This window comes from Crocuta crocuta, unplaced genomic scaffold, assembly GCF_008692635.1.
Source record: "Crocuta crocuta isolate KB4526 unplaced genomic scaffold, BGI_CrCroc_1.0 scaffold4, whole genome shotgun sequence".
Taxonomy (NCBI): domain Eukaryota; kingdom Metazoa; phylum Chordata; class Mammalia; order Carnivora; family Hyaenidae; genus Crocuta; species Crocuta crocuta.
The window spans coordinates 5,486,131-5,505,199 of NW_027529996.1; the positions used below are offsets into that span (position 1 = coordinate 5,486,131).

Here is a 19,069-nt window from a genome sequence, read left to right on the forward strand (position 1 = left end):
GACCAAAAAAATAAAAAACATCGAAAGCCCCTTAGTACATGTGTCCTCTACAACACAGCAGAACAAATTTCTAAGTACCTTTTTAGACTGAAAAGCCACTAAAGGCCAGTGAATAGAAATGAATCGTGAGGAGCAACTGTTTCTAATTTAGGGAGTATAAACAGACACTAGTAATGTCTTTACTCTCTCTGTTGAATCTCAGTAAACAGAAGAAATTATAGACCTATAGACCCCTTCACAGGCTCACACGTCACCTCTACCAAGTGATCCTGTTTTCCTTATAAAATTTAATAAATGCCTAACCATGAATTCTGCCTACCACAGACTTTACTTAGCCTCTCCTAATGTCCGATCAGTTTGCTATCTCTAGCTTGGCTTTCCTTACTTGAATGAGAAACACGGAATAATCAGAAGAGAGTTCAGACATAGGGGTTAAGATCAATTAAGGCATAAGGGAATAGACACAATGTGGACATATCCTGAGGAAGAAAACCCTAATTTCCCAAATACTCTAGAGCCCTATTATTACAGAACAAAAGTCACTCAAATTTTGTTTTCCCACTTCTGAGATAAGAAATAAAAATTCTTTAGCATAAATGGCTTTATCAAAATTGTTATTGAGGATCCTAGAATTCTTACTATGAATTTCAAATATATCGGCTGCCAGAATGAAACTGGAAAGAATAACATTTTATCTTAAGAAACATCTAAGGATAGGGTACAAGCAAACCCATTTTAATGGATTCAGAAGGTAAACCAATGTACGTACCATTACATAATGCCTGAAGAAACATACTCTTTTACCTTAAAGTTCAAGCAGAGCACTTTTCCTCTTACTCTTTTTTCTGTTAATCTCTTTTGGTGGTCTGATTTGTAATTAAACTCCTGATGCCCCTATTTCTCTCATTTCAAGATAAGATTTAGACAAGACACAAGAAGGGAGTGAGTTAGGTCTGTTGTGACCTGAGGTCTGTACCCTTAACCATCAAGTCACACGGCCTGCAGGTATTACACCATGCAAGGGCTATTATCCTGCTGGATAAAAGTACTAAACTGTGAGAGCTCACAGCCTGCCCTTAGCCTCTGCTCAAGAAAAAAGCATTTGGGGATTACCAGCTTAGCTTCTTTCTCTGGAGAAAAAGTACAAAAATGAGACATCTGGCAAGATTCTCATAAAGCAACCAAAATATACTGATCACTGCAGTCCCCAGGGGACTGCACAGGCAATGAGGCCAAAGCCCAGAGGGCAAGGACAGGAAAGACAGAAGACAGAGACGCCTTTCTGGGTAGACGCTAGAGGCTCCTAGGAGTTCTGGATACTAGAAAGGGCAGGAGATTCAGTAACAGTTCCCTTTTAGGCAGGGCTTTTGCAAATGAGGTACCAGTGGGGACCCTGAGTCCCAAGATTAATTAAAGTGATTAATTAAAAATATAATTACTGGATTCTCTAATTCTACTAGTTAGCCCTATAGAGCTGAAGTATCTGATTTATTAATTCTTAAACCAACTTAAAAGATTCAAACCAATCATTCAAGGACTACATAAATTCTTTGTTCAAATTCATCACCCTTCTTTGGTAGAAGCCAGAGGCGAAATTACCTTCATTTGGATAGTGAGCTATAGGAGGTCAGCAGCCTCCTTCAGGGCGTACTGGCTGGAATAAGAAAGAAGGGCACTTAACCAAATTCAAGATACTGACTTCTTGTGGTTTTCAATGAAATTGCTATGCATTTACACTCTACATGAGGAAGGATTTTCCAGCCCTTTGGGGATAAAAGAAAAGAAACTTTTTAAAAATAAATAAATATTATTATTCCTGGGATGACGTGAGCACAGCACTTTCCAAAAGAAAGAGAGATCAGATTTCTTTTTCCTTTGTGCAAATTTTTGTGGAAGTTGCTAAGCAGGTACAAAATTAACCCTCCTAAAAGCTATTGGATTAGACAGACTTTTCATCTGTCCAGAAAACCTAGGACATAGACTTGGCTCAGCCATAACTTACTTTACAGCTCTGGGTGAAGACCCTTCTCTCTTCTGGACTTCAATCTCCCTCTATTCCAAGACAGCAATTGATTCTTCTGATATTCACCATTTACATGCTGCCATTCTTCCCAGTCCCTGACCACCATCCAGAACAGTCATCACTAGAAGATTACAGAACTTTCCTCTAAGCCTGGAGGGAGGACTTCACAATCAGCTGGAGTTGATTTGAAAAATATGGGGGGAAAAAAAAGCCTCCACTGGATCTGCCTCCCAGTTATTACTTGGAGCTCCCCGGAGATAAAATCTGTCTTCTCCTTTTGCAAATCTTCCAGATACTAGTACAGTATTGTAATATCTAAAGCTGCTTCTAGGTAAATAATAAATGTTTAGTAAACTATCCCAATCAACTCAACTTTCCTAGATATTTTAAACAAAAAATTTTGCCTTGGTTTTTCTATTTTGCTGGTCTTCTGAAACCTATTTGTGGCCCACCAATATTGATGCTCAAGTTTTATACGTCTGCTATTAATAATAACTGATATTAACACCAAGTGACATCTCTTTTGCTCCCTGTCTTCTGGTTTTAGACAAAGAAAATACTTACAGTAAAGTTTCAGGTATGATATCATAGCATCGACTGAGTGACAGATGTTGGAGGTAGTTGAGCTGGTAAAATTCTGGAAAGCAGTCATTCTTCAGCATGACACTATCACTGTAATAGAGCAGAAGAAAAGATTCCAAACCAATTCATCAATTCAGATGGAGAAGACACAACTAGAAGACCACTTGTTTCCTTCAACATGTTAAGATTCTTTCCTCCTTCAATGAGCAGTCATGACTTTTAAACTTTGTTTGAAAAGAAATAAACGAAAAAATACCTTAAGTCTAGGTGGACAAGATTGGGGCATCTTCCAACTAAAGTAGAGACATCTAGGGGAAAAAAATGATGGGCATGATTAAATGAGGAAGAGCACAAGAATATTTGCTATTAATGCTATCTTTTGCTAATAAAACTTTGGAACAAAACACAAAATCATCATCTTGGTATTTAAGACTTTTGAACCCAGAAAATCGAAGAGAATCAACTGGAAATAGTAGGAGAACTATGTAAGACAACAGGCTAACAATAATCCATAGCATATCTATGTGTCTGCAAAAACTGGCCAGGGAAGAAAAGAAAACGATAACAAAAAAATCCCACTCCCAATACCAAAAAGCAAAACCAAACACCACCATATATAAACAACATATTGTAAAGGTAGCACTTAAATCAATAGGGGAAATAATGGATTATTTTTAAAAAATGATATTGCTACCACAGGCAGAAAAAGACTTATTTCTCCAACCCAAACAGTATTCCAAATAAATTTCATACATATTAATAAGTCCTAAAAGCAAAAATATGAGTAATCTTTCACTGGATCTTGGGATAGGTAAGGCTTTTCTAAACACAAGAGAATACATAAAAGGAACACTGACAATTTACTACATAAAAATTTTAACTACCATGTTAAAGCAACACAAAACACAAACAGAATTAAAGAATTGTCAGAAAACTGGGAATGTTTTCAACATACATGCAACGGAGAGTTAATGGTCTTATTTAAAAAGACGAGAAAGCTAAGTATAGAAAATGGGTGAAGAATATGAAGAGATACTGGCAAAACAGAGATACAAATGGAGCAAGAAAAGCAAAATAAAAATGTTGCTTTTTAGCCATCAAGTGAAAAAAAATTCTATCGTTAATACCCAGAATCAATGAAATATAATTAAACAGATCCCACATACATTGCAAGTGGGTATTTAATTTTATGCAGACTTTCAGGGGAGTAAATGGATTTTTTTTTAAGGTGAACGGATTCTGTGTGTGTGTGTGTGTGTGTGTGTGTTCTGAGCATTACACACTCAGCTCTTTGGTTCAGTAATTCCACTTTTAGAAAAACAATTAGGTGTGCGTGAAGATACTCGTTTTAGCATAGCTGCAACAACCCTTCCCCCAATTATTTTAATCCATTAACCTCCATCCATTCTGTGGAACACAATGCCAATAATGGTGATTCAAAAGCTTTTGTTTTTATTATTTAAATATGTTTATTTTTGAGAGAAAGAGGGAGAGAGAGAGAGCAGGGGAGAGGCAAGGAGAGGGGGAGACAGAGGATCCGAAGCAGGCTCTGTGAAAGCAGGCCCCTCTGAAAGCAGAGAGGCCGATGCAGAGTTGGAACTCATGAACCATGAGATCATGACCTGAGCCGAAGATGGACATTTAACCAACTGAGCCACCCGGGTGCCCCTTCAAAAGCTTTAAAATAACACTTCACAACATGAAAAAATACTTAAGATATACTGTATAGCGAAAACAAAACCAGATACATACAATGCTTTACAATCTCAATTTAGTTAAAACACACTAAAATACTCCTATTTACATACAAACTCACACAGAGCAAAAGGTTCAGAGGGTGGGTGTAGCAGGGGAAGGCCAGAAGGAAATATCCCCGAGGGTGGTGGGGTCACAGGTACCTTTTGAAAGTCGTATGTGCTACTTTGCAATCAGAAAATGAATCAATAGATGTTACTTATTTTTCAAACCCCACTTCATTTCCTGTGGAAAGGAAAAACATGGGGCTATCTTCAGCCCATTCCCTCCCTTGCATCCGAGACTTGCATTTTAAACTGTCTCCTCAACACACCCACTGTGATATGTGACAGGCATCTCAAATTCCTGCCTAAAAGCAAAACTTCTCCTCTAAATCTGCCCCTTCCCTAAGCCTTTTCTCTGAGAAAGAGCAACAGTCACCCAGCCAGCTGCTTAGGCCAGAGCCCTGGGAGTCACACTCAACTGTTTTCTCACATCCCACATCCAGTCTGTTACCGAAGCCTGTTCTGTTGGCTTTGTAACGACTGATCATTTCTTACCATCTCCAAAGTCACCACCGGAGGCTCTTACAGCCTTTTCTCAACACGGCACCAGAAGAAGACTTTTAAAGGGGAGTCAGATCGTATCACATCATTCCCTGCTCAAGATGCTACAACGGCTTCCCATCTCACTCAGAAACTAATTCTGAACAAAGTTTCTGCCTCGGCTTACAGAACCCCAGGCTATCTTACAGCCTATCACTGTCCTCCTTGTTCCCTCTCACACACTGGCTCCCATATCAAGGCTTTTGCACTTGTTGGTCCTCAGTTCTAGAATGTCCCTTCCTCAGTTATCTATACAGCTCATGCCTTTCACTCAGTCAGGCCTCTGCTCAAGCGTCACCTTCTCAGAGAGGCCCTCTCTTTGGCCATTCCGAGAATAACCCCCTCTGACCTGTGCTCTGCCTGAGCACTCTGCTGCTCCATTCTTCCTCCCTCCATCTTATCTCCTTTCATCACATTTAGTTATCTGTTGGTTGCCTGGCTCCCCCACCGGAACAGAAGCTGTATAAGGGTGACTTCATCAGTTTTGTTCAAGGCCACAGCTCCCACGTCTGGAACAGGGCTTGGTGCATCGTAGGTGCTCAATAAATATTTGTTTAATGAGTGACTAAAAAACAAAGAAGTGCACAGTACAGTTTTGAGTGACCCACCACCTAGCTAGCCAACCAGCCATCAACAAAACCCAAAATCAGATACAATCTTATTTTGATGCCACCCAGGAAAGAACAAAACCTTGGGGGGGGGGTAAAACTGGTTAGTCTCCAGCCCTCACTTAAGCCCTGGCCATCCCACAGGGGAAAGGGTTAGTAAACAGTAGTCACTGCTTAGAGTATAGACTCTCTCTACACATGATCCCTTTCATTTCACCACTAAATGCAGATCTGCTGGAGCCAGAAGGCATCTTACAAACCCCCAAATCTAACCTGTCATTTTAGGGGAGAGGCAATTTCATCTAGAGAAGTCAAGGTCACATCCAAGACCAAGAGCTGGGACCTCTAGACCTCGGTCAGCACTTCTCTACTGCCCCATGGGGGCAGAGGGGGTGTAACAGCCAACAATTATTGCATTCTCACCAGCGTTAACATGCTATGTGAGACGAACCCGTTTATTTCTTACTATAACTCTAAGAGACAGGCTCTGCTACTACTCTCTCTAGTTTACTCATGAGGAAATTGAGGAACAGGGAAGTTCAGCAACTTGCTCAAGACTACAAAGTAAATGACAGAGTAGGAACTTGAACCCAGGCAGACCAGCACCAGTCTAGGAGCTAAAATGACATTTATATGATCTTCTAAATAGTGAAGCAGTGTGTGCCATTGGTGAAGACATTAAAAAATCTTTGATTCCCACTGTATAATTAAGAAAACACATACTTCAACTTAAACTCTAGGTCTTTGTTCTTGCCCTGAATACGTCTAGCAAGCAGGATTTTATTACCTATTATTCTTGCCAAAGCTTGGTAAACAGGCTCTCCATTCTTTTCCAGAGGAACAAAGAGAAGTGTTTTAGGCCAAACTTGGGACAAATTACCAGCAGCTTGCCTACAGCAGATTTCCTCAACCTTGCACCTAGAACCTCGTTCATTCAGAAAGACTCTCAATAAAGAAACAGCAAATTCAGATATGAGGCACTGCCTTTTCTTGTGTTGGGGATAAGCAGAGAACTAGTGGTGAGATTCAATGTGAAGAGGCTGCTCCTTGGTGGGAGTTTAAAATCCTTGAAAGGCAATTTGGCAAGAACTACCCAGAGCTTAAGTAGAGTCTAATCCTTGACTCAGCAATTCCACTTTTAAGAACCCACCCTTAGAAATGCACTCAAAGGTCTCTGTCCATGACAAGGTTGTTTATAAAAGGAAAAAAACTGTAAAGACTCTAAAAGTCCATTACAAGGAGACCAAGTGAAGGAATTAATATTGAATCAATACAAATTATTCCATATCTATTTGATGGAGTATCACACAGCCACCGACAATGATGTGGTAGAGCTACTAAAATTGGGATTATCTGGAGAAAAAAAGGGTATTACGAATATTTCATGCACTATGTCCCACTTTAAAAAACACTTTTATGCAGGAAAAAGAGCAGCAGGATGTTAGTGAGAGGACTGATGATTTGTTTTTCTTGATGTTTTCCATATTTTCTATATTTTCCATACTTCTATATATGGAAATTTCTAGATTTCCATATTTCTGTATAATACCATAATCAAATTTAAAACAGTATTTAAAGGGGAAAAATGTAGAACACAAATACCGTGTGTATAGGAGAGTGGTAAAAGAAACACTTTGCTGCTTTTACAGATGTCTAAAGAAAATAATCCCGTCTGAAGATGCAGGCGTCTGGATGTGAGCACAGGCAAAGGACTCAACGCCCTGGCTGCGCCCAGGAATCTAGCTCCTCTATACACCCTGGTACGTTGTATACTTGGCAGAAGACACATCTTGTCCTGGAGAAGCAGGTCTCAAACACTACTTAAATTCTAAGAATTTGCAGACATTCTGCAAATGTCTGATTCAAATCTTTTAAAGTATAATAAACACTATAATAAATAAAGCACTGTTATGAGCCAACATCAAGTCATAAAGGTACGGCTGAAGTGTGCTACCAATTAACAGGGCTCTGCGTGGTCCACAGCCTCAGAGCTCAAGAGGAAGCCATGAAAAAAACTGGGCCATTTGCAAACACTTATCTCTGCAAATCAAGGTTTTGCCAATATTAGATGATTAAAGCACAACTGAATGTTGAGGCTTATAAAGACAGCTATCACACATTACCCCTGACTTCAAATGCCTATATTCAACCAAACGACATCATCCTCTTAGACTGAATGATGAAGAGTTGCCAATATGACCTTATAAACAGGGCTTAGAACAGGGTTTTTCAAACGTTGGCACTACTGACATTTTGGGTCAGATTATCTTTTTGTGTTCTTCTGCGTCCCATGAATTGCTTCCCAGCATTGCCGGCTTCTGCCCATTGGATGCCAGCAGCATCCCCGCAGCTGTGACCATCAAGAAAGTCTCCACATGTCCCCAAAAGTCCCTTTTTCAGGGAAACTGCCCCCGGTTGAGAACCACTGCTTACTGCTGATCAAACACCACATTCATCTATTCTATGTTGGGACTCTTAGCTAATAATTCAGCTGATTACAAGAAGTTCTGCTCAAAAGCAAATCGGCTTAAAGCACAAAGGCTTTCACTTCTAGATTCTGGATTCAAATCCTGCTGCTAGCCCACCAGCTGTCCATCATCTAACCATTCCAATCAGCTGCTACCTCCTCTGAACAAGGGGAACGAGAACACACGTACTGGACTAAGACGATGGCACTTAGAAGCTCTGCAGGCAATGAAACCTCCTGCTGGTGTGGTCGCTGTGAAGGGCCCAGTGCCTGGTGGGTCTTACCTGATCTCTGGAGATTCTTTCGGTAGCCGCTGAGGTTCAGCTGGGTGATGGTCTCTGACACATGCGCAACAGCCACTTGCACGTGCTTTTCAGTGAAGTCATAACACCAGGAGAGGTTCAGCTCATCCAATCTGCAGAGAGGAAATAAGGAAAAGCATGAAACCACAACACAGGAATGAGTTCTGTATGTAGCACTGTCCCAAGCTGCAAAGAAAATACAAAGCCATAGATAGATTCCTTGCCATTTCATGCACAGAACCTCTGCTTCTCTAAGCAGCTCCCTACCTTTGCTCACCTGAAACTGCCTTTTCCCCTCCTGACACATTCCCCTGCCCTGGTGAGCCTCAGAAATTTGCCTTAGTGAGTGATGCCCCCTTCTGGAAATGGAGGGAACAGTCTCCTCTAGATGGCTCAAACCTCAAAACAGGACTAGATGGAGACGCTCTAGGCTGTTTTCTTTTTCAACCAACCATGTTGTTAGCAGACAACCAGAGACGGAACAATCACTGGAAATGCTTAAAAAAAAAAAAAAAAAAAAAACGCAATGGATTATACCAGGGATTCCCAATAAAGAAATGCTGACATTCCAAAAAAGCCACTTCATCTTATCTGGCTTCTGCTAACTGAGCAAATGAAGGATTCAAAGACAATATCAAATCATTAAACCACACACCCCATTTCCGACATAGCTAAATAAATGTAGGGGTTACACATTTTACCTCACTGATAACATTTTTACCCAAAGGTAATTTACTTTCAAAAGATCTTTAAAGAGACATACGGGGGCTCCTGGATGGTTCACTGGTTAAGTGTCTGACTTCAGCTCAGGTGATGATCTCACGGTTGGGGAGTTTGAGCCCCAGGTAGGGCTCTGTGCTCACAGCTCAGAGCCTGGAGCCTGCTTTATATTCTGTGTCTCCCTCTCTCTCTGACCCTCCCCTGCTTATGCTCTGTCTCTCTCTCTCTCACAAAATAAAAAATACACATTGAAAATAATTAGACATACAACGCTACAGCAGAGAGATTAAGGATTATTAAAAAGGACACACATACACAAATGTACACACACAACACAGTATTGTGTATTCTGTGAGCCATGTCCCCCTCACATTTAGGAATATCTGTAACCGTAACCTTTATTTATATACTGACATTATTACATGATACAAAAGATATTTTTAATGGAGCCACTCAAATTTATAATATTTGCATAAGTTACATCTACAGGGAAAAAAGCCTGACTGAATAGTCAGGTATAAACAGACTAATTTCAACCATACCGTTGATAAACACATTACTAAATTTTCCCTATTTTTTTTTTTATTAAAATTTTTATTTATTTCTAGGAGAGAGAGAGATAGACAGTGTGAGCAGGGGAGGGTCAGAGAGAGAGGGAGTCACAGACTGAAGCAGGCTCCAGGCTCTGAGCTGGCAGTCAGCACAGAGCCCGACGCGGGGCCCGAACCCACGAACCGCGAGATCATGACCTAAGCGAAAGTCGGACGCTTAACCGACTAAGCCACCCAGGCGCCCCAATTTTCCCTATTTTAATCGTAAAAACAGGAGGGGATCACTACACAGGTATCCTCAGCAAACGCACGTGATCTGGCTCCTCGGCATGAACAGAAAGTTCAGAGGGTAAAGGACGTCGCATTACCATCAGGAATGCAGAGTTAGGAAAAGCTCAAGAAATATATTCAATTCTACTCTCACAGGAGGGATAGTTGTATACTTGCCAAAACAGTTCTATAATCAAGTCTCACGTCCTTCTTACCTGGAACAGCTACTCAGCAAAGTCTTCAGGGCAGATTCGGAGAATCCAGAACACCCAGAAAGATTCAGTCGCACTAAATTTGAGTTCTGTGCAAGGTTGCTGGAAAAGGAGGAAAATGTCAGAGGAATACCAATATGACACTATCACTCAATTAATAAGCATTCTGACGAAAGCACGCTAGAGAAGTTAAGTACTCAAGCACACAGGCCTTTGAGTCTGAAGTAGTTTCCACTGATGTCTCACTCTGTATGACACCAAGCAGGATGCGCCGCTTCAGTTTATTCATCTGTAAAATGTCAGTATCATTACCTTCTTGGTTGGGTTGTTAAGATTAAATTATATGTGATAAAAGGCTCAGTACAGTGCCTGGCACAAAGTAAGCACATGAGAAATACTAATCATGTAGTTTCATTTATTTACTTATTTATTTTTAAAGTAGGCTTCATGCCCAGCATGGAGCCAAACATGGGGCTTGAATGCACGACCATGAGACCAAGAGTTGGATGCTTAACTGACTCTGCCACCCAGGAGCCCCAATGTAGTTTTTAAATTAAGAACAGAAAGAATGATGGAATCAACACGATTTCTATTTCACCCATAATGAGCATTAGCTTGTAGGCACACTTTTACTTGTCAAGTCTCCAGGTTCTTCCAATTAAACATCTCTCAAATTTGGCCCTCTCTTCTGCATTCCCAAATGCCTTGTGTTAGCTGAATTCAGTGATTAAGAGCCAGAATTCTGGAATCATTCTCTATAACCAAGTTCAAATTTTGGTTCTGCCACTTAACTGCCTCTGAGACCTTGGACAAGTTATTCAGCCTCTCTGTGCTTCAGTTTCTGTATCTGAACAATAAGAGCTTATGTCATAGGTTGCTGTGAGAATTTATGAGACAACCTTTGAAGAACTTAGTGTCTGGTACATAGTAAGTGCTCAGTAAATGTTGGTAGTTATCTTCACGATTTTCTTACATCATGTTTCACCATTTCTCACCTGAATGAACACAATACGATCTTAACTAGTCCAGTTTTTCCCTCATCTGATTAACCTGCCAAGGTACCCAATAAGTTATTTTCCTAAATTTCAACTCTGACATGTTCTTTCCATTCTCCGATCCACTCTCTTTACAACACTTCCCTCTTCAGTGCCTATCACGGAGTCCAGACTTCTTACAGCATGGCAGGGGCCCGTTATGATCGGGTCTTCACCTCCTGTCACCTCCTCACTGCGCCCTATGCTCCACCAGTTCCCAACTACTTCAGAGTTTAGAACCACACAGGCAGCTTTACCTAGACCGTTTCTTGACCTCATCACGTGGGGATCTCCAACCTGAATATCTGCAATACTCAGCTGAAGAGTCACTTCCTCTGAGAAAGCCACCCTCCCTAAATTTAATTAGGCCTCTCCGTGGGATCCCACATATTCCCCGACACATTTAACAAACACACTGCACTGTAATTATCTGTCTCTCCCACGGATGGGGCAGGGAGTGGGCCTCTGTTCATCCTTGTTTGTCTACAACCCAGCAGAAGGCCCAGCATACAGTTAGTAGCCAACTTGCATTGCCAGGATGAGTTGTGCAAAGTACTACAGAGGCACAGAGGCACAGATACTTCTGAGTCCATCCGGATATGGACAAAAGGGCACCCCATGTATATTCCGGAAACAAAATTAACATACATAAAACCAACAGACTGGCTGACATGCTCCTGACGGCCACTCACTTGACAATGGGATCTGACAGCTGGAGGCCTTCCAGGCTTAGATTCTGCAGCTTGGAGCACCGGGACAGAAGGCCGTGGAGGGTAGACACGGCAATCACAGAGTTGGACAGATCCATGTGCTGCACACGGAAAGGGCTGAACACAGCAGGGAGAAAAGAGAGGCTCAGTAAGGTGGCCCACACAAGTACCTCCAGATCAAATCCAACCCCACCTCCTCCCCAAATGAACAGCCACTCAACAAACATGACCCGCAATACACATTTCAAGTATAGTCTTGGTCTTAATATAAATTGCTACTAGTAACTCCTTTCCTTCATTCATTTTAAAATTCACGAGGACTTCTGCCAGATCAAAATGGTGCTGCCCATTAGTCCCACTTAGGAAATTAGTCAGTGGGCATGATCAAAATGAGCTGGATGTGGCTGACAAGGAGATTCTGCCTATGATGCCTCCTAGCAAAGGTGAGTGAGTGAATTACTGAAACAGAAAAGACAGTGAAGAGCAAGCCGTAAAGGGCTAATACTGAGATACCTGGAGGACACGCAGGTGTAGAAGTTTCTAGGTAACTGGACCTAGTAGTTTGTTTGAAAGAGAGGGCTGAACTAGAGAAGAGGATTTGAAAGTTCCAGCACAACTGCGGGTGTATAAGATAGCATGTCCACAGATAGCGTGTGGATTGAGAGAAGGCAATCAGGGACAGACCCCAGAGTAGCAGAGAAAGCAGCACACGTGAAGGGGACCCAGAAGGAATAGCCACGGGAGGAGGATAAACACCAGTGGAAGAGGGGTGCAGCCATATGACCATGGAGGGATGGGGAAAGAACTAGAGTTGGGATCCATGTTTTTGTCCTTACTTCTGCCATTTTTAGCTTATCTTTCTGTTCAGTATCTAGTCATTCCACTCAAGTCTGGGATGGCATTAAACCATACTGCAAAACTACCGGGAACAGAGAAGTAGTTTGTCAAAAATATTCTACAAAACAAAGAGGGCTTTTCTTTCAAGTTGCAAATCTGTCCACCACAGGATCAGAAACCCAGAGCTACCAAATCTGAGAAAACTCCTCACACGCTGTCTTGATCAGAACTGGGCAGCGCGGAAAGAGCTAGGCTGGTTGAGTACTCTGAACAACTCTGTCCTCAAGGGACTCGTGAGGAGCATCCCATGAGGACCCCACCTGAGGAGCAAAATGTGCCTCTTGGACCCTCCAGAAGAGCCAAAAGTAACCCTGACTTAAAGTGGGAATGGGATCACAGTAAGCAGTGCCACATTTCAACACAAAGGCCACACAGCAAAATACGCACTTAACATTCCACCGCATGGCTGACTTGTCACAGGCCAGAAGGTTGGATCCAGAAAAAAAGTAAGTTTTCATCTATTTCCACCTCAAGATTTAGTCTTTTCTGGGGAGTTTTCTTTTTTACCTGAAATGTTCAACTAATGGTTGATCCACAAATGATCGTGGGCAGCGGAAGGCAACCACCCCTCGAGACAGCAGCCGGCCGATCACTTCCGGGTGCAGGTTTTTACCTGTGAGGTCCAAGGTCTGCCACAGAGACTCGTCAAACCTGGAAAAGAGGAGGTCCTTAGTAAGTCTGGGGTACTGGATACTGGAGGCCTCACCACTGCTACAGAACAAGGAGGAGATGGCCATAAATCACCTTGAAGCAAATTCCGAAGGAAGTTTTGTTTCTGAGTTGACTAAATAATTAGCTATGGTATTTTTGAGACACTATTGACTATTTCTTGCTCATCTCACAGATCAGCTTCCACCTTCACCTACGTATGTATTTCGATATATAGATGGTATATTGCTATCATTAGCAATGTAATGATCTGGGACTACAGAATAAAAGTTTTTGTGTTCAATTCACTTCGATAACTTAAAAATGACTGCTCAAATCATCTAATTGATTATTGAATAGGTAGGTAGGTTCAGAGTTGTCTAAATGATCCCACTTGCTGTTTTTGTTAATCATAAGTGAGTTACCACAATTACCCTAAGTAACATGTAAATATAACTAAAAGGAGGGAGGTCAGAACAATAGCTGACCTTTGCACATGGGTTTGAACTGTGCAGGGTCACTAACATGCAGATTTTTTATAGCACAATACTGTAAACATACTTTTTCTTCCTTATGATTTTCTCAGTAACATTTTCTTCCTCTAGCTTATCTTATTGTAAGAATAAGAGTATACAACACATATAGCATATAAAACCCGTGTTAACTGACTGGTTATGTTAAGCGGAGGGCTTCTGGTCAATAGTAGTCTATTTGAAGTTAAGTTTTTGGGGAGTCAAAAGTTGTATGTGGACATATATACATGTACAGATACACATTATTTGTATGAACTAACGTGAAAAGAAAAAGGAAAAATATTAGATTTTAGATAGTGTTTCTAAAGCAAAAATGAGGTATTAAAATGTACTAAACAGTAAAATCAAGGGGCTGTAATAGCCACGGTTTAATTCAACTTAACAAAAAAAGAAAACATGAGACCAAGCCCATGAGGGAACATTTTAAATGCCTACTAGAATTTTATTCTTTAATACTATTGAAATAAGCAGACCACTGGCAGGGCTCTGAAATAATTCTGCATAAAGAAACAGTCAATGTGTTACTTGGACTCTATTATTAAGAAGGCAGGACCCCAGTGCCTGGCACATACGAAGTGCTTAATAAATGGCAGTTACTGCTTTTATGACAACTGATAATGAAGATTAATAGGCTCTGCATGAAGAAGAGAGCTGGCTGAAAGAAAATTGATATGGGGTCACTTAAGGAGGGATCAGAGAAACCCCACCACCGCTGGCTCCAGCATTCCGGGTGTGCACGTCTCCCGGTGGCTCTTCTGAGCCAACAGCCCACTCTGGAAATACCTGGGGTGTCTTACGGCCCACACACCGCTGAATGGACGGGAAGGGGCCCTTGCTGGCTCACAATGAGAGACTGACAGATGTGTAGGGAAAATAGAGATAAATGGCCTTTAAGCGCAAAGGATGGCTAGTGACTGGCTGGAGAGGGCAGGTGGTGAAGACGGACAAAAGTTCAAACTGAAAACCAAGCCTCCCCCACCTCCACCCCTTCTGGCCTGTTATTGTCTTCCAGTTCACCAAGATGTTCCTGTGCAGTTCACGGTTCACACCTGAAAAGTGTTGTCCCCGCGGGCGCCTGGGTGGCTCATTCGGTTAAGCGTCTGACTTCAACTCAGGTCACGATCTTGAAGTTCGTGGGTTCCAGCCCCACGTCGGGCTCTGTGCTTACAGCTAAGAGCCTGGAGCCTGCTTCAGATTCTGTGTTTCCTTCTCTCTCTGCCCCTCCCCCTCCCTACCTCCTCCCTTCTCTTAAAAATAAGCATTAAAAAAGAAAAAATTAAAGGAAAAGTGGCGCCCCTGAGCCAACAAAGACACGAGCAGTTATTGGTTTCCGTGTACTAAATGCTTCCATGAGCCAGGCACTGCACGCCATCTTTATGGTTCAGCCTCATAACTGTCCAGTCTGGAAGGTACTACAATTTCCATTTTATACAAGGGACTGAGGCTCAGAAGTGTCAAGAACTTCACTCAGGTCCCAGAATGCTAGGTGGCAGACAGAGACTGGGTTCGCAGTTGGACCTGTTATGCCGGAATCGCGAGTCCCCAGAGAGCTCCAAGGAGCCGGCACAGATGCAAGAACAAAAGGGTCTTTATTACAAGCTCGAGGAGGGGCTCACCCATCTCCCGGAGCAGCAGGAGCAAAGTGAAGCCCCGAACAGTGAGTGGCAAGCAGGGTTTTTATGGGGGAAGAGCGGGGGTGTTACCGTGCACACGTTGTACATTTTGCATCATTACATAAGCACCAATCATAATTGTACAATACCCATAGTAACAGCATAGTAACAGTTTTGACCATTCAGTACCTGCGAGGCGTCCGTTACATTTGGCGGGACCCAATCATGACCTTTTAGTCTTTTAAAATGACCAATTATGAGGTGGGCTCAGAGAATCTACGTGGGGCTTCTGCAAGCCGTGATTGATTGGCAAGTTTGTACAAAGTAACTACCTGCAGTTCCCAGCCCTGACTTGACTCCAAGAATACAGGAATGTTACACATTTCTTTTGATTGGCAGATCGGAAGGCAGTCCAAGGGGGGCTTCAGCTAGGCTTTTCCTGGAACTGGGACTACGTGCAGCCTGAGGTTGTTTCTAATGGAGAACTTAATTTCAGGCTCCTCAGACCTAATAACTGGGACCTGGGTTCTCCCCTCTGCCCAGCCCACTGGTATGAGGAGCCATGAGGCCATTCAGAGTCAGCATCCAACCAGCGCGAGAATACAGAAAAAAGTTCCCAAGGTAGTAAGCTTACACCTCCAGGAGACTCCTCCCTTCTGCTGTGAAATGAAGACACTATTGCTAAATATATGAAGATACCTAGTCTGCTTTGTGGTACTATATTTTTCTTGTTTTTTTAGTTTCATTAGACCCAAATGAGTAAATAAATAACCTTCTCCTCTCCTCCCACATATATACCAAACGGGGTGAAAAATACTTACGCTAGGTGATACCACCGCTTACAAATACTGGACACCTTCAGGAGTTCAGGGAGGCACAGACAGGAAAAGATTCCTAAGAGCAGCTCGTCAGGAAGGGAGTCCCATGAAACACCTTTAAGTGAGAAAAACAATGTGTCTTCTAATTACCACTCATTTACCCAATCAAGTCTAACTGAGTCTTTTCATGCACTTAAAGGATACACAACCTTTAACTTACAAGGGGAACTTAATGCTAATCAAATTACTCCTCCCACAATTGTTTTTCTGTTCACCCACTGTCTCAGTACCCTGCCATAAGGCACCACACCTTCTCAGCAAAGGAGAAAAGAGAAAACCAAGAATACTTTTCATATCATTTTTCCCTTCAGCACCTGCTGGCCAACCTTAGTAAGGGCTATATTAATGGTGGTACAGAGCAAGTCCTCCCTGCCCAATGGCATACAACAATGTCTAAGACACTCATGCCCTCCGTGGCTAAGAAATGGCTGGTTTCTCTCAGAAGCGGATCCGGTGGTGGATTTAGCCATCAAGTAGTGACCTTATCTACGAGACAAATGAAGTTTCTTCCTCCTTCTTTCAGATTTACAGAAAGCACTCAGAAGTCCATTTGCCTACCAGTGCAATATCAGAAGGGTGCTTTCATCTAGCTCTCTACTTATAGTGGTGCCAGGGAGCATTCCAGGTGTTGGGAAGAGAGCAATAAGTAAGATAGACAAAGCATTTTACCTTCATGGAGCTTACATTCTGGTGGAAGGAAACAATCACACATACAAAAATAAGTAAATTACAGGATCTAGAAAAATTGATTAGTGCTATGCAGAAAAATTAAGCAGAGTAAAAGAGAGGATACGAAGTACAGGGGCCAATGCTCAAAATCTCAACAAAGCAGTCATGGAAGGCCTCACTGAGGCAGTGAACAGTGAGCAAAGGCTTGAACAAAATTAGGGAGCCATGTTTTCTAGGTGCAGGGAACAGCATGTCTGTTTTGAGGAACAGCAAGGCCAGTGCAGAAGAGTGAGCAGGGAGGTGATAGAAGATGAGAGAAGTGTGGGGCCAGGTCAGGCAGGACTTTGTACATCATGATGAGGCCTTCAGCTCTGACTCTGAATGTCATGAGGAACCACTATAGGGTGTGGATCACAGATAATTCTAAAAGGATTGCTTGGGCTGCTGTGTTAAAAATAAAAAAGCTGGAGGGGCGTCTGGCTGGCTCAGTCAGTAGAAGGGTCCTACTTCAGCTCAGTTCATGATCATACAGTTCATGAGTTTGAGCCCCACATCAGGCTCTGTGCTGGCAGCTCAGAGCCTGGAGCCTGCTTCAGATTCTGTGTCTTCTTCTCTGCCCTCCCCTGTGCACACTCTCTCAAAAAATAAATAAAAGTATTTAAAAAAAAAAAAAACTGGAGGGGGGGAAAAGGTGGATATTTCAAGATGAGTTTTCTTTGTCTTATAAAAGCAAAGTCTAAGTAGAGCTCTTACATAGGAACATACAGAATAACCCACAAGATCAGGATAATAGGGCAATGGCCAAGGAAACAATATGCGTGGAAGAAATATTGAGTGTTTAGATCAGTTCAGTGAGTCGCCTTCCTAGTCTCCCTTTACCTCCAACTGCTCTTGTACACCAAGTCTAGTGCTATCCTCTCCCTTCTGTGATGGTTCACTGGACTGATGAGTTAACTTGACTGGGTCAGGGGGAAGCCAAATATTTGGTTACACACTATTCTGGGTGTGTCTGTGAGAGGTTCCTGGAGATGAACACTTGAGTCCATCAACTGAGAAACAGATTCCCTTCTCCAATGTGAGTGGGTCTCTTCTAATCCAAATCCTGATGAGAATTGGTTTTCTCCCTGCCTCTGAGCTGGGACATGGATCTCCTGACGTCAGACCTGAGCTGGAACCATCTGTTTTCCAGGTCCCTGAGCCTTTAGAGTGTGGACCTTGAGACTTCTCGGCTTCAGTAATAGTGTGAGTCAAATCCTTATAATAAATTTCCGCATCTCTGGAGAACCCTGATTACTAACACACTGTCCCCCCCTCATCTAAAAAAATGGACTTCCTGCACAGGTACAGTGAACTAGGCTCCGTGGAGAACATGATGGAGAAAAGCATTGTGAAGGGTGATAGTGTGGCATTTGCTACCTCTGGGTGGTATCCTGGGCAATTTTTCCAAGTTAGAACCTTTCCATGGTGGCCCCCAAATATGGAGCCTAAAGTCCAAACTGCTTGGCATGAAATGCAAAAGCTTTCACATCACGGACCCACTCGTTTTTCTAGGTTCATTACCTAAAAATATGTTTTAGCCATTTGGACTTACTTGTAATTTGCAGAATGAGTCACATCTCATGGCCACATCTCAGTGGCCCTGTACAAGCTGTGCCTGCCCCCAACTACTATTAATTTAAAATCAAGGCACTATTAGAGCCCCAATGTCTATGGAAGGCTTCCCGTGACATTACCAAAAATGGGTCACTTTTTAATCACGAATTTATTCCTTTTATTATTTTAAAAATGATATTTTAGGGGTGCCTGGGTGGCTTGGTTGGTTGGGCGTCCAACTTTCGCTTGGGTCATGATCTCATGGTTAATGGGTTCGAGCCCCGCGTCGGGCTCTGTGTTGACTGCCAGCTCAGAGCCTGGAGCCTGTTTCAGAGTCTGTGTCTCCCTCTCTCTCTGACCCTCCCCTGCTCACGCTGTCTCTCTCTCTCTCCTAGAAATGAATAAAAATATTTTTTAAAA

At 42.4% G+C, this 19,069-nt stretch overlaps 1 protein-coding gene across 1 annotated transcript in view; it reads right to left on the reverse strand.

Annotated features, from left to right (window-relative positions):
• SKP2 (S-phase kinase associated protein 2) overlaps positions 1-19,069 on the reverse strand; it is a 32,592-nt gene that overhangs the window by 3,591 nt on the left and 9,932 nt on the right. Inside the window, exons 3-9 of the mRNA XM_077763485.1 lie at positions 16,331-16,442; positions 13,223-13,366; positions 11,801-11,935; positions 10,078-10,176; positions 8,304-8,434; positions 2,862-2,913; positions 2,588-2,695 (exon numbers count right to left, since the gene is read on the reverse strand). Of these exons, the coding sequence (XP_077619611.1) occupies positions 2,588-2,695; positions 2,862-2,913; positions 8,304-8,434; positions 10,078-10,176; positions 11,801-11,935; positions 13,223-13,366; positions 16,331-16,442 (781 nt within the window). The remainder of the gene's footprint in view (positions 1-2,587; positions 2,696-2,861; positions 2,914-8,303; positions 8,435-10,077; positions 10,177-11,800; positions 11,936-13,222; positions 13,367-16,330; positions 16,443-19,069) is intronic.